This window comes from Zonotrichia leucophrys, chromosome 3 (assembly GCF_028769735.1).
Source record: "Zonotrichia leucophrys gambelii isolate GWCS_2022_RI chromosome 3, RI_Zleu_2.0, whole genome shotgun sequence".
NCBI classification, from domain to species: Eukaryota; Metazoa; Chordata; class Aves; order Passeriformes; family Passerellidae; genus Zonotrichia; species Zonotrichia leucophrys.
The window spans coordinates 67,201,933-67,218,332 of NC_088172.1; the positions used below are offsets into that span (position 1 = coordinate 67,201,933).

A 16,400-nucleotide genomic window follows, 5' to 3' on the forward strand; every position below is an offset into this window, starting at 1 on the left:
AAGTAACCTCTGCTCAGGTATGAAATAGAAAGTGCTGGTCAGAGATGAGATCTTAGACCATTCCAACTAAAATTATCGAAGTACTTGTCACAGAATCACAGGATAGCTGGGGTTGGAAGGCATCTCTGGAGATCATTTAATCCAGATCCCCCGCCAAGGCAGGGTCACCCAGAGCAGGTGACGCAGGGACGCGTCCAGAGGGTTTGGAATGTTTCCAGACAGGACAACGCCACGTCCTGCCAGCTTAGTCCGTCCCGGAGCTCTGCCGCCCTCACCGTGTCACCTGCTCCCTCCCGCCCCCATTCCCCCTCCGCGCCCCATTTTCCCCTCACGCCGCGCTCGCGCCACCGGGGGCGGAGTCCCACGCCCCGCGAGGGGCGGCGCGCGCCAATGGGGAGCCACCTGCCGCGGCCCCGCAGCCAATCGCGGCCCGCGGAGCCGCCGCGCGACGCATCCCCGCGTGCTGCGAAAGAACGCCGGCGGCTCGGCCCACGGCGACCCCTCCTCGCCGCGCTTTGCGACGCTCTCCCCCCTTCCTCACGCCGCGTTGCTTTACGGCCCCTGCCTTTCCCCCTGCCCGGGACCGTCTCCGCGGGCCGGGCGCGCGCGGGGGGCGGGGCCGCCGCAGCCAATGGGCGGCGAGAGCGCCGCGGTGACGGGGCGGGGCGGGGCGGCACGCGCAGTGCCGTAAAGCGGGCGGCGGGCGGCGCGCGGGGCAGTTGTCACCGGCGGCGGCGGCGTCGTCAGGCGGCCGGGCCAGGCGGGCGATCGAAGGACACCGCACTGCCGCCGAGACGCCATGGCGGCGGCGCTGGGCCGCAAGGCCGTGGACTATGTGCGCAGCAAGGAGTTCAGGGACTATCTGATGAGGTGAGCGCGGCGCGGGGGGCGTTATCGCCGAGTCCACCGCCCTGCCCGGGCGGACGGTAGGGAGCAGCGTTCGGTCCCCGAACTCCTCAGCTCCCCGCAGCCTCGGGGCGCCCCGGACGGTTGGCACCGGTTGACCCCTAGCGAGGTCGCCCTCGCCGGCGGCTGGCCAGGGGAAAGGCAGCGAGGAGCCGGCCCCGAGGTGTCATGTCCCGTCGTTCCCCTTGTCGCGCCCGTCGTCACCTCTGCCCCCGGGGGCAGTCGGGGCTGTCGCTGTCCCGCCCCAGCCCGAGTAAACCGGCCTTGACCTTGAAGTGACGCGGCGCGCTTCGAAGCTGCCGCGGCAGCTGCGCCCCTGCGTGACCTTCCCGTCCCGGCTGTGACAGCCGCCAGGGCCGCCCCGCCGCGGGCAGGCGCTCGCTGCGGCACAGGAGCCCCGGCACCGGGACAGCCTGACACAAGGGCAGAGAGAGCTCCGCTCTGCCTTTGGCAAAAGCGAGCCTGATCACAGATACAGTCTGAAGATCGGGTATTTGAATCTCTGAGTCCGTGTAAATAGCTGTCTCTTTGCGGAGGCTTGTCAGAGTCCCGCTGTCGTGGGAGCGTGGCTTGAGACACTTCCCGGACAGCTCAGTGCTTGTGTCAAGCTTTGTCTTGCGTGAGGGATATGGCAGTCTGCACTGCAACTGTAAGACTGCTTTCAAGAACAGTTTTGGTATACTTAAATCTTGTTGAACCACTGTGGAGGAGTCTCGGGTAGGCAGGCTGACGTTTCTTCAGCTGACAGGCTGTTTGACAAACTAAACAAATAAAAATGATCTCTTCTAATAAAGGTGGTTGAGCAACCTTTCGCTGTAGCTGTTGCTTGCTGTTTTGCCTACATCTATTGCACCTTGTGTTTGATGTTAAGCAAGCATGTAGGAGGACATCTGTTTATCTGAGAAAGGTAGTCTTGGCTCAAGTAGCAGGAGGTGGTATAAGGCTGCATGGCTGAGGGATTATAATGTAAAGCCTTAAACTTCAGGAGGATAGACTTAGATTAGATATTAGGAATAAGTGCTTTATCGTGGGCATGGTGAGGCACTGGAAAGCTTGCTCAATTTGTTTGGCATTCACAATATCAAAATCCACAGAAACAGAGGGGCAAAAAAATGAGAAGCAAGAGAACAACCTTGAAGCAAAACAAAACTCCAGAGCAGGCTTCTGTGATTCCTTTTGAAAGTCTTGAGGAAGCCATGTAAGCTTGATAGATGCATATGAGTGTTAACATTTAATTGATTGAAACACTATTCATGTGAACCGTGTAAATAGCCATTAAACCAGTAATCTACTTCATAATTAGAAGAACAAACATCCAGGTGAGATAACAGGTTCTTCCTAATGTCATCACAGTTACTGGAAATATCTGTATCCTTGCCCAAGACTGAGAAGTTTTAAACAAAAAACCTTTCAGATGTGTTTCATCCAGTTTTCAAACAAGCGGTATATGTGGCTGTATCTCAGTAAAAAGAGCATGCCGCAGGTTTCTGCCATTGTGGATGGAATGTGTTTTGCCTTGCTATAACGAAGGTACCTGCTTAATTTGTACTCCTGTTACTGGGTATGTCATGAAGAGCTAAAGCCAGTTGCTCCATCTGCTCTGGCCTTTCAGCATTGTTTCTTGCTCACTAGGAGATGTGCGTAAATTATTGGCTTTTTGTTGTGTTTAAAATTTAAATAGCTGTCTTGTCTGTCTTCTGCCTCAGAAGAAATGGAAAGTTATCTTTTTGCATTTCTTCCTGAAGGTGTTTTCTTCCCCAGATTAAGGGACTCTAGCCTGAAAAAAAGTCCTTTCTTTGTTCATGGAGAAAAGGTGTCTTAAAAGCTCTGAGGCTGTGGTGTCTGTTCCAAAAATCAGCATCTAACCACTGCAAGGAATCAAGGCTTTATAAATGTGAAACTTGTTTGTCAGAATTAATGAACTAAGGTGCTGTTTGGGATACCGGTGATAGGCTTTGACCTCAATAGAATGACTCAGGTTACCCAAAGTGGTGGATTAAGTGCTCCATTATTATGGCTTGGGGCAATCAAAAACTTGAAGACATCTTTTGGAATAAGGAGCTTCAATTTCAGCTTCATAACCTGCAAACATGAAAGCAAGCAAAATGATTGCATGCTGCTTTGCTCAGTGGATATGTCTGGCATTAGAAATGCATTATGTCATGGGTTGGCTTTTAGGTCTTGCACAAAGAAACAGGAGAAGTTGCTTTTAAAACTGTCATTAAAAATTAATTGTTCTGCCAGTTTCACATCTGGCTTTTCTCTAGAGGTGATTAATAGGGATCTGAATAACTGTAAATCTTATAAATGCAAATTTACCCTAACTGCATCCTAATGCTTCAAAATGAGCATAGTAAGAACATAAGCTGTAGGTAGACTTTTCCTGCTTGTAAAATGCAGCAGTAATGTTATTTAAAGCTAGCTGATTAGCATATTAAAGCCTGGCAGCCCTAGGTATTGTGAACCTGAAGTTGCTTTTTTTTCCTCCAGATTCTAAAAATGACAGCTGTCACTATAGTCATATTATCCAAGCCAATAATAGTAGGCAACTGTATCCTCTTATTTCCTATCCTATTGATTTAAAACATCTTCTGAAAAACATCTAATAAAACAGCTTCCCTCCTCTTTTAAGACAGATCACATCATTCTAGGCAAGCTGTCATCTTCTTGTGGTGGAAGCCTAAATTGCTTTGATCACATAATGAATTGCACGGAATGCAAAAATCTCCTGGTAACAGGAAAAGAGGCATGGACATTGCAGTGTGCTGGGGTACTTCTGAAACGTCTCTTCCTGATGACTCAGCAATGCAAATGTAGCGACTCTGTTAATAGAGAGGGCTTTGAAATAGAGGTAGTGCATTCCCTGGAAAGTCTGAGCACTTAAACTGATGTGAGCTGTCTAGGAACTCTTTTAATTTAAACAAACTTCAGAGGAGGTAGCATCGGTAATAGAACCAAAATTAGCTGATCTTCAGTTCTCTTTAGTAAATATTTAAACATGAGGATGTCAAAACTTTAAAATAAAAAGTTCTCTGTGATATGTGGTAGAAACTGAAGGACACACACCTGCTCGTCTTGTGTGCTCTGAGAACTGAACAATCTGCCCTTTTGCAGAAGGGTAGTGCCCCTTCCGCTTGGGGGATGGCAGTATGGGGAAAACACATGGTGACAGTTCTCCTATACTTGCAGAATGGTCCCTGGCCTACTAATGTTCGTATTGCCAGAATGAGGAAAATACATGCAGAAATTTTAGAGAACTAAGTCTTTCCCACTGCAGTCTTTTTGGAATGAACTTAGTACCGATACAAGGTATTGTCTGGGTTCCTCTTGTCTGGTCTAGACAGTTATATAGAAAACTGATACTTGGAAACTAAGTCCAGAACAGTTGCTGTTCACAGTTCTGAAAACATTAGTTCAATGTTTTCTTTGTCAAGGACTGAATTTAGTTCTTGGAAACTACTAATTTGGAATGGAGTCACGTCAGAAATAGACGGGTCCAACATGGGGCAGTATCCTCACTATTGGATGCGGTGCATGTGTTGCAACTCTCTTGGCTGCAGAGCTTTGGGGCTGGATGCCTGTTTCCTGGGAGAGTCTATGTGCCCTTGGTTTGCCCTCTTCTATAAGGATGTTTTCCACTCCCATGTGATTGTAAGGATAACCTTGTAAGACCTTAGCCAGAGCTGCCTACTCTGTTAAAGTAGTATCAGTTTGATTCTATTTTAGGCTTTCACTTCCCTGGAAACAACTTTCACTTTAAAAATTAAGGCTGAATTCTGTTGGCACAAAACGTGGTGACAGAAGACACATCTGAACTTGTTTAGTTAAGGTTTTATGAAGAAATTTAAGTTTACGTTTCTCTTGTGAACTTCAGTCAACTGTTACTGCCGGTCAGTTAAAGAGAAAACAAACAACAAGTGGTTAGACTAGTCAAGGGGATCGAAATGAAGCACCTTGAACCGGTTTGTAGTGAAGCCTCACTGAAACACACATCCTTTGTGATTTCCTGAGTAGACCTGACTGTGAGTAGACCTGACTGCGCCCTTACCATTTTTATAAAATGGCCATCTAAGAACATGGAAATCAGGGTGAGGGAAGTAATGGTTACAAAGTGTTCTGCAACTCAGGCTTTCTATTAGCCTACCTATTTCTCATAAGAAGTGCCTTCTTGTAAGTCATAATTCAGAACTAAGTCTTGTCGGTACCTTTATTAGAAAGAAGGTGTTTAAAAGTTAGTAAGCTTTTGTTAACAGCAAACAATATTAAATGTATGCTGTAGTCTATCTTTTGTGCATAGATCATTAAGTTATTACCTAAACTGGTACCTAGATTATCACTGAAATGAACCCCATACAGGACAGAAGTGTAATTGTATATATCACTGAGAATGTGTATAACATTCTCATATAACAATGTATAGCTCATGTTTGGTACAGCCACAGTTGGCCCAAATTTAGTGACAGGAAGATATCTGGCAGTCTTTGGTTTGATCTACTTACAGAGGTATACAGAGAATTCCAAGCAACTTCAAAGCTTTCACTGAAGAATTTTAGCTGTTTAGCTTTGCCATTACTAAGCTTGATGTCTTTTGGCATCATTTAAAGTCGCTGGGGTGGGATCTTGGATGCTCTGAAGGGTTGAATGTCTTCCACTGACCATAATGGGATTTTATGTAGCTGGGAAAAAGAGCAGCAAACACTTGTCACAGTGATAGCTCTTGTGGGAAATGGGATTTTTTTAAACACCGATGCATTATTTTAAGTTAATGCCATGACAGCTTCCTGACTTGTGCCTATTTTCTATTTGTGGTATGCTTTTGTTTATGTAGATTATGAAAGAAACTAATGTGTTGGGTTTTTTTCTCCTTTCTTTCATGTGCTTTTTGAATGGAAAACGATGATGGTGCACTTGAACAGTACGGTAAGAAAAGGGAGGGGATATCTGGTTTCACATTGTTCCTCACTTCAGTAACTTGCTGTCTTTTTCCCTTAGTACTGTTATGACTTTGTCTGCACTTGAAATGCATAATACAAACCTCCAGAAGTGATGCACTAGGAATATTTAATTGCAAGTTTGAGGCTAAGATGACCAAGTCATCTTCAGAATGTCTTAAATTCAAGGGGCTTTGTCTTTTCCATGCTCTTTTGCTAAGGAGATCAGAGCAGTGTGAAACCCTTTATTCTACATAACAGCAATATTGTTACATAACCAGACTACCTGGCTTATCTCTAACAGCCTTCAAGCCAGACAATAAGTGTACAAAATAACTCATCTTGCACTCTTCTTCTGTCCTGGACCCTTTCAGTTTGCCTCTGAAACTGGAAGTGGGAATTTTATGCCTGTTGTACTGTGAATTGTAATGCTATGGAAGAGTGGCTCTTCTACCTAGAGAAAAGACAAACTTATTGGATGTATTTTTATTTTTGTGAGACTTCAAAGGGCTGCCTGCCTGGAGACCGTGAAGCCTGATAGCCATCTCAAGGTTCCAGATAAAACTCCTTGTCAGCAGAGAAAAGCTACTGCTGCACTACTTTTGTTTCCTGATGATTCTTCAGCTTGCACAGCCTGGATTTGAATGGTCCAAAATCTATGATGTATTATTTGGTTATGTTCTAATGGCAATTGATTAAGTAAAAATACCAAACTGATTTAATTTACTTTTCAAAACAGTAGTTGTCAGTCATATTCTTAAAAACTGCAACTGTTTCAGAGATTCAGTAAAAAAGCTTATTTTTCATAAACTGCAGTTGTTCAAATGAGACCCCTGAAATGACTATAAAACCATCACCAAGTACAGGTAGTGTCCCTCCATTTGAAGTTTGCTTTGGTGTGGTGGTATATTTTAAATACCATGTAGTCATGCAACTCTCCTCAGTTGTGCCATGTTACCTCTGATGCACTTGAGAGGCTATAACCACTGCAGATGTCAGTTTTCCTATCACTAGGAATATAGCACACAAATGCTTTTACTCTGATCTTCAGAGTACTGTTATAAATCTGAATTTGCAGAAATACTATTGCACTGAAATTGAACTATTGTGTGTGTAACTTAAACTCACGTTTTTCTATTTAAGTTTCTTCTATTGCAACTGCAGGAAGCAAGTGTGGCTTTTAGTCTGGCTGCACTGTTACAAGCAAGACTATCTTAGAATGAAAATTGCAAATAATTTAAATACCCCCTGATAATTCCAAATCATTAAACATGTTATAGTTACAGGAAGTGTCAAAAGAATAGATATAGCTGATATCTGCAAAGCTTTTTCTTGTGAGGTGCATCTCTTTTGTTGTATCTGGCCAAGTTACTTCTGAGAATGAGTTTCTACTTAGAAGAAGCTGAGGCAAATACTGTGTGCATCTTGTATGGAAAGAATTCTGGTGAAGCCTTTTTGCTCATAACAGTAGCAGAAATTGAACTTAAGTCATTATTTTGCTCAGTTTAGAGTCTTAGATAATTCTCATCAAAATAAACTTGTCAGTTTTTCTGATTTGATCCTTTCCACTTCTTGTCTCTATTCTATCTGTGTACACACCTGTTGCTAACTGCTCTCCTCTGACATTTGTTGAATTACTGAGTTTTAACTGATCACCAAATAGTTTCAGCAATTGCAGGTGTAGTGCAGGGTAAAGTTTGCTTTGCTTGCTGGCCCCATTCTATCAAAGAGAGGGTGTAAGCACTCACAAGATGCCTGCTGAGCTTTTCTTCATCCTCAGCATAAAATGAAAACACCTTCAGTTCTTCACTACATCAAGTCCTTACATTTTCATTATATTTTTGAGTAGCCTTAATTGAAAGAGGGAAATGCTAATTCTCTGTGCAGAAGTGAGCTATAAATATGACAATACCAATCAGATAGTTAATGACTGCTAAGCTATAATTACACAGAATTCTATTTCAATGGCTCTAGATAGTTCCTCTCTGATCTAAAAGAAGATCCAGAGTAGGTTCCTTTACCTTTCCTTCTGAAGGGTAGGTACCCCTAAAAGAAAGGTTTAGTTTCTCTCTTACATTAGAAATCTGTATTTTCTTGGAATTTTACCAATAACCCTCCCTTCTAGTTATGTGTGGCTAAGAAAAATCTGTAAGACTACTGCAGGTGATTTTTGTTTCTGTTTAACTTGATTGTTGTTTTCCCTCTTCACAGCACTTTTGGGGGCCAGTTGCCAACTGGGGTCTTCCTGTTGCTGCTTTTAATGACATGAAGAAATCGCCAGAAATTATTAGTGGCAGAATGACATTTGGTAAGACCTGAGACAAACTTCTTGTTAGGAAACTGACTGCAGAACACAGTTTCTGTCATTTAGGCAGTGATATGTTATTAGTTGTCTGCAAACTTGTGATCAAAGCAGATGTAGATATCAAATATCTTGTTACATAACTTTAGACACTGTTTAAATTGAGGTACTGAAAAACTGCAGGGCTCTTTTTTTGAAAGCTTTCCACTAATTTGGGAGGGAAGAGTGAGGCAGCTCTTGAGCCTTAGCAGTTTTTGAGACCAGATTGTCTCCTGAAGTATAATTTGTATTATCTTAAGCTATTGCACACACTTGTTCAAAATGTATCTCTGCTCAGTTTTATTCTTTGTATAAAGAACAATGATCCTTTGTAGTTAGTGTGAGATTTAAGTATTTATCAGCACTGACAAAGTGAAGAAATGGTAATGATTGGTCAGCAGGGTGCAAGAAGCAGCAAAGAAAGCTTTAACTCTTTGCAAAGTAGTTGTCTATGAGAGACTATTGTGACTCTTAGTGAGAAATTATTTTTAAATGCAATAATAATATTTTTCCACCTCTCTTTAGAACATGTATAGTTTTTGCCTAGCTGTCTCTATGTTCAAATTATTTTCTAGGATTAGAAATCTTGCAGTTTTAATTTATTAGCTTAATTTTGGCATTATATCTCTTCCTTAATTCACTTAACTTAATTCTGTGTAATTCTTCTTCCCACAAGCAAAATACATTTGGCTTAAGAAATTTTATAGTCCCACTATCATTAGGCTCTGCTTAGAGTAATTCAGTCCCTTAATCAGCTTCCTTGAGACAGAAGAATAGTTTAAATAGTCTCCAGTACAGCAAAACTGTTTTGCAAATAGTGTTTTGAAGGCAGCTACCCAGCTCAGCAGTGTTGAGACACTTTTTTAAAGTTTTGCAGGTCTATATAGTTTGTGTGTACAGAAGCAGGGGATGTAAAAAGAATATTTGTACTTTTAAAAAGACTGTTTTCCTTGAACAATTAATTTACCAATTTTTCTTTAAGCCTGTCAGAACGTTGCAAAACTAGGGAATTCTTGGGTTGTAGTTTCCTATATTTAAATTATGGTAGCAGAGTAGATCAAAATAGTTTCTCATCTTTCCGGAAAGCTAATAACAAAGCTTCATGTTTCTGAATGTTCATGATTCCCTGGACACTGAAAGCTCCTGATCTTAAAATGTACCCAGAAAGAACTCTATTTAAGTGATTAGTGTCTTTAAAAATACTTTGTCTTAGAAATTGTCAGAATAATAGTATATGACAGACTATGTCTCATTGAGATAAACTCCTATTTTCTGGATGAGGTAATTTAGATAATAAACTAATAAGACTTCAGTTGCATCACAGGATAGTGTATGAGTAAGATGAATTTTTATGGGAAGCTGCAGCCATGTAGATTTTCTTGTGTAGTAGAAGTGAGCACTGTTTTGTCTTCTTGCATTGGATCCTCAAAGTTTGTAGGGTGGTTGGAAAACTCATAAGCAGCAACAAATCTTCTGCCTGTCATTACATCTTACTAGTAGGAAAATTGTGACTCAACAAAATGCAGACATTTACAGTCTCTTAACAAGATCTATCATCCTTTGCAGCACTGTGTTGTTACTCCTTGACTTTCATGAGATTTGCCTACAAAGTGCAGCCAAGAAACTGGCTTCTTTTTGCATGCCACTTCACTAATGAAATTGCACAACTTATTCAAGGAGGACGACTGATCAAATACAGGCAAGTCACATTTTTAAATGGGAAAGTCATACACTGATGGCTCCTGGAATACTCTGATAGTGATTTTTAACTGTGGTGCAAAGCTCTTCATGGTTTCTGAACTTGTTTAACTTCATTACCTTTTGCAAACCTGTTAACAAGCTTGTTGTCAGTAGGCAGAACTTTCTGCTTTGCACCTCCTTTGAACCTTCTGAGGTCTGCACACAGAAAAGGCAGGAAGCCCTTGTGGTCGTGAGGGAGTGTAGACAGGGCCTTCAGCAGCTGCTGGCTATTTTGGGGTTTTTTTGTGCAGTTTCTTGGTTTGTCTGCAAACTGTGAAGGAGCTGTACATCTGGAAAAGAAGTTGCACAAAACCTATCAGAGCCGACTGTTCCATACATGATGTGGAGCCAACTGAGTGGGTCTGGGGAACAGACTGTGATCAGTCTCACACCCTGGTTGTGTAGCAAGCAGTGCAGACACTGCCCCAAGCAATCCTGCTGATCAGGATTATGGCTTTTCTCTCTTCTGCCCCAAGAAACTATTGTGGAACAATCGAGAATGAAACCTTCTGAAATGTAAATTAAAAAATGAGACTGGTCAGTAACTTATGCGGAGACAAGTCTACTTGCAGTTTTGCACAATGTCCTTCATTCATAAAGTTTTTTTAATAGCAATTGTATTTCAATATTCACTCTTACAAAAGCTGTTTTTCTTTTGGCAGGCTGGAGAAAAAGAACTAAATATATTACTTGAAATGAGCCAGGGAATGTATTCATCCTGAATGACAACCAAGGAAGACATGCCATCTACAGTTGCTGTGACAATTACAGTGGGGATGAAACAGAAACACCCATTATGAATATGACCCCACCAAGAATTCTTCTAATAATATTTTTATCTTGCCTTTTAAAAAGTACATTCAGTGATGTAAACCATTACATTTAAAGTCTTGCTGCCTTACTGATCTTTAATAACTACCCTTTTAATAAAACATTAGCCACCCAAATAACAAGCAATATTTGAACACCAACTTTTTTATCTAACAGTGTACAAAAGTGGCCCATGATGGTTTGACAAAACTCATTTTAAAATCAACATGAACAGAGGTCAGTAAACAGAACTGTAGGTGGTATCATTGTTTGTATTAACATATTCTTAAAAGCCATTTAACTTGAGTGCATTCATTCCTATTCTATTTTTTTTTAACTTAAGCAGTGGCTTGCTGATCTACAAGAACAAATGTGTAGATAGGCAGCCTGGGGTGAGCAGCCATCCCCCTTCCCTCACTGCATGCCTTTTCTCAGTAAAGAGACTTCATTAACATCCATTTTTATGTCGCACACTATTTAAAGAAGGCTTGGGAAAACAAAAGCATAGCACTGAATGAAGGAAGGCAACAAAGCCTGATACTGTTCTTTAAGAAGTTCTATGTGGATTTTATTTTTTCCTACTGTTTGAGTTATTCTAGATGTATGTAATTCTTACACAGGCAAAAACTGAACTTGTTTGGAGTCTAAGATCTGAAAGATGCCAAGTGCCTTTCAGTAGTTTTTGACTTCATTGTGAGAGTGGTTTTTCTGCATGATCTGCCTGAAAGTTACATTGCTGTAAAGGTAAAATTGACAAAGAATGTGAGAACATATGTTCAGATTTTTTTTCAGTGCAATGTTTTTGAACAATAAACATATTCCAAATGGCAATAAAACTCTTGAATACCTGGAAAAGTTTTGTTTTTCATACTGTGGTAACAGACTCAAAAGTGAAATTTTATCATGGAGTGTCACTTTATTACTGCAACATCATGAAGCAAATCAGGCTGAAAAAGTAAATGGTATGTACTGAATCTAGGTAAGTGTCCTGTGGATCCCAGTACCTAAAACTTCTTCCCCAGCAGCAAAAAGTGTGTGTGTGTACTTAGACTTAGTAGTTTTAGTGTGATAGGCAGGGTTGAATTCAGAGCTCTCGTATAACTAAAGTCAGTATTAGCTATTGTCTTGTAATTAGAGCAAGTCTTAATTGACCATCTTCTAATTCTATTCTATTGTGACGGTAACTTTTTTTGATGGACATAGATGCAAATAGGGCACATCTGCTGGATGGCTAAAACTGGTACTGCCTGCTGCTTCTTGCTTTAGAAAACTTACTGCAAAAAGCTGCCCCTTCAGTACTGCTGTTTTGTCACAAAAGTAGTCATCTCCCTATCTCCTGGAATAGAAGCACCATTAGACTTCTGTACAAATGAGTAGTGAGACACGAGCAGATAAGGACAGCTGATTATTTTGGCACCTTATAGTTATTATATTACTTTGGAGGGAAAAATAAGCTACAACTGAGCTTGATCTTCATTGGTGTGAAATGTTTTATGCTGCTCTTGCACGAAGCCTGCAGTGCAGGCTGTACTCTACCCTCACCTACTTTGATCAATGTTCGTAAGCTCTGCTTGTCTTAGCTCCTTTACCCAGAGGATGCCATTTGCAGGAGTCCCTTCTCTCATTTTCCTGGTAGTTGCACCATACTTTTCCTTCTATCTCTCTCCTTCTTTCTTCCTCTTATCCATTCACTGTGATAAGGCTCAAATTCTTTCATACTGGACTAGAGCAAGAGTGAATTGCAGGTGGAAAGTGGGCTTTACCCTGCTTTAATTAGATGTTAAACCAGGGATGCTTCCTGCAGCCCATACAAACTTAGAAAAGGGGAAGGGTGGCAACAAACCATTTTTTGTGGGACTTGAAGGGACCTGGCCCTATTTGGGAAGGGAAATCCAGTGTGGGCTGGATTTCCAGTGCCTGTCAGTCTGCCTAGTGACAAAAATAGTTTATATGGGCAGAGTGCCACCAAGTGGCTCTGGCCTGTGTTAATCAAAGCATTAATTGTCAAGCTGTTTACATACCATTTCTTTGTTTAAAGGTGCTGGGTGTAAGGGGATCAGTGCAATATTATTAAAAGGAGTTCTTGAAATAAATAATTCTAGGATTAGTCAGCACCCTACTCCTCAGACGCAAAACGCTGAAACACACTGGCATCTGGCTGTTTTAGGATGGGGCTGCTTAGGATAATCCGAAGAGGAGAACAATAGCTTAAAGAGGACCAGAGACGGTGTATTCTTGAGTTTGAAAACCTTAATGGTACTTCCTTTTGTTCTTTTCTTACTCCCCTCAGGTAGCACTGGATGAAAGAATGGGGCTATGTGAGTTTCACTGATTAATTATAAGTTAGATCTCAGTATTTGCTTTGGATTTATAAGATTATAGGGCTTGTCTGTACTTGCTATTGTTCTGAAATACCTGCTTGGTTTTAATTTCACAGCTTGGTTTAATAACAACTTTCATTTGTGTGATATATCCTCTCACTAGAAACCTGTGCTGCTCTGCTCCCAGGCACTGCCCTGTGTGTTCTGCTTCTGTTCCACCACAGTGAGCTGGGAACCACGTGGCCTTTCCTCTCTTGCTGCAGTGGTTACTGCTATAGCAACAGCTGCTGTCTTCTTTCATGTCTTCAGACAGAAAAGAATTTCTCATCTTTCTGAGCAAGTCCTGCTACTCTGCTGGTAAGGAATGCAAGGCCCTTAGGAATTCAAGTGGGAGAGAGTACCAGCTAAGCTCTCAGTCTGTCCCTTCCCCCTTTCTCCCCAGTTTGAGCTGGAGATGTCTTCAGTCACTTTTGAAAGGGAAGACTTAAGACTAACTGACTATGGCATCAAATTAGCTCACAATCTCTTCTGCTAATGCAAGATTGAGTGTTCTTGATCTGGAAGCTTGATGATTTATGATTCAAATGTGGAAATAATTTGGTGGCATGGTAATTACATGACAGAAAGCAATAACTATAATTATTGTGTGGTCGGAAGAGAGGGAATTACTTTGCAAGGATTCTTTAATTAATGTAATGACGTAATAACACCTACTGATAGTGAATCTTGTTCAACCTCACACAACTGTCTCATGCTTTATAATCATTTTAGCCAATGCTGCAGTATACGGGTGGTGGGGCTGTTTTGGGGGTTTTTGGAGTTTGTTTTTGTTTGGGGGTGTTTTTATTATTTTTGTTTTATTTTGGAGGATTTTTACTTCTAAGGCTTCTGTATAAAGTGAATGTTCCCTACTCTAAAACCAGCAGAAAAATCTCTTGGCCCCAGTGCTACCAATGCAGCCTGCCAGCTCTCAGAGAAAACCCATTTGTATTAAAATGTAGTTCTCCATAGCATTGAGGGTTACCTTTTATTCTCCATACAAAGCACAATGGTGTCATCTGAGCAAGGACAGCAGAGCAGAGAATTGGGTGGGGAAAGCCTCAGTAAGTTTAGAGACAGACGAGGCAGTAAAAAAAGGAGAGTTTTCTCCTTGGGACACAGACAGGTTTTGACATGGAAATAAAGTGCTAAGAAAATATAGTCCTAGACTAGGACAGACCAGTCTTATAACTACTCCAGTGTTTTCCCTGAGTTCTTGCATGAATGCTAATACAAACTCTGTTATGGTCAAACTAATATGTAGAGCATCAAACTCATCAAACTACCAAATGCATTTACTTCAACTGTGTGTGTTTCCAGTGAACATGAATCTGTATTACACTGGTATGGATGCAGACACAAGTAATTTCTTTACATGCCCGTTCTAAGAATGTGAAGGCATTTAAAAAGATCAGGAATAAAAATATGAGATAGAAACAAGTAATAAAATAACCTATTAGAGTAGTATGTTCATATCCCTTAGTCCCAAGCCCTTAATGAACACAATGTTTCTTCGTGCTCACGTGACAGACTTCAAAGTTATTACCAGAATATAAAACAGTAATATAGGAAATATTCACAAGCACAGTTACCAGCTCTCTTAGGTTTTCAGTCTGTGTCTCACAGGGTGCCTTGGTCCTGTCTGCATTGGGGAAGAAGAGTGCTCACTGCCTGATGCAATATGACTGCAGTTCTGCTTCTGTAGAGCTGGAGTATTTCTGCTGCCAACTTACACAAAGGCTAAAAAGTTTGTTCTGATTAAGCAAGATATTGCTGCAAGTTTTACAATCTCTATAAAGTAGAAAGGCAATCAATGAGGCAATTTCTTTATTAAATTAATTGTGGAGAAATCTGTCCCTCCCTGCCCAATCCCTTTCTGCCTTTGCAGATCTAATACCTACTAGTGCACTGCATTTAGGCACTGTGGTAACCACTTAAAAATAACCAGTGTCCATTGAATCAACTCAATAGCAGCCAGAAGGCAGAAATATTGGTTTTCTGGATAACCTGCTCTGAGTGTCATCACTGGGGTCCTGCTCCTTCCAGATCATTGCCTCTCTTTATCACATGGCCTAAGCCTGACCATAATATTGCTTTCTTCTTTTCCTACTCTTCATCTTTTCCCTGTCTTCCCATCTTCTTTAATAGCAGGTTTCGAGTAACTATGGCAACAAGGCTAGGAATTTTACACTTATTCATTTTGTCTGAAATCTGGGTCATGTCTTTCTCATTAAGTGAAACTTGTATGGAGATAACTGGTCCAAACCCAGCCTTTGGTGCAAGAGAAGGCAATGTCAGTTATGGCAGCACTTACCTAGTGGCTATATTTGGTCCATTGTGTTAGGAAAATGTAAAGGTACAAAGTAAGCCACTTAAAATTTGGAAAGTATTTAATAATTTTGAAAGCATTTAGTACATAACTTAGTCAGAGGAGAATCACTGCTGTAACTTGCTCTAATTGATGTTGACTTATAGGCTGATGGGAATAATTTCATAATCGTGTTTCTAGTCCTAAGGTATGTGTTAACTAAAGGAGTGCCTTCTCAGAGTGGTATCGAGTGATGTAAATTGTATCAGTATCCTTTTTCAAGAGGAATTGTGGTAGTGTGAAACCTTAAAGGTGTCTTCTGACAGGACATGATATTAATCTCCTCTAATCTGTCACTGCAGTTGGGCTCTGACTGGATCTGAGATCACAGTTTCAGGACAGAAAGATTTCCAGATTTTAACTTGTTTCAGTGCCAAGGGAGTAGCAAGATTATCTCAAATGTTCCTATCTTGAAGATTTGGACATACCACATCTCCTCGCACCTAGGATGACTTAAAATCCTTAAACAATTGCTATGTTTGTTCATGGGGAAGCCATGCAAAGCAACGATTACAAGGTGCACTTGATTCTATGGGTCATCTGCAAGCAAAGCAGAAAGCCAGCAGTGTGATCAGTAACCTATCCATTACTTTGTGTTTGCTTTACTGTAATTTGGTAAACATCAGCATCAGCTCTCAGCCAGATTATTGTTAGTAACAGGAAAGGTTCAAACATTTGGCAGGGTATCCAGTAGTGTATCAGCTAACCCAAGCATCTGCACTACCTGATCTGAGTGTATGATGCCACACACACAGAACAGCTCACAAGGCTGTTTGGTACTTCATTGCACATGTGTTGTTTTGGCCACAGTAAGCCAATAAAGGCTTTCACCTTTCCCTCCAAAGCTTTGCAATAGCTCAGAGTGTTCTGTGAATCACACACACACCTGACTACTACCAGGTACCTGCCAAGCATACTGGGTAGTAGCTCATCTGTAGCTGGTT

The 16,400-nt window shown here is 41.4% G+C and overlaps 1 protein-coding gene across 2 annotated transcripts; it reads left to right on the forward strand.

The window, feature by feature from the left end:
- Positions 1 to 696: 696 nt before the first annotated feature.
- On the forward strand, positions 697 to 11,583 carry MPC1 (mitochondrial pyruvate carrier 1). Of its 2 annotated transcripts, XM_064708660.1 has the most exons (5): positions 697 to 870; positions 5,823 to 5,826; positions 8,049 to 8,145; positions 9,745 to 9,877; positions 10,581 to 11,583. In XM_064708660.1, exons 1-5 carry the CDS (start codon positions 800 to 802, stop codon positions 10,597 to 10,599), a joined length of 324 nt encoding a protein of 107 aa, XP_064564730.1. In that variant the 5' UTR covers positions 697 to 799; the 3' UTR covers positions 10,600 to 11,583. The 2 variants fall into 2 exon arrangements, with proteins under 2 accessions (XP_064564730.1, XP_064564729.1); XM_064708659.1 differs by lacking the exon at positions 5,823 to 5,826 and having other exon boundaries at positions 700 to 870.
- Positions 11,584 to 16,400: the final 4,817 nt, after the last annotated feature.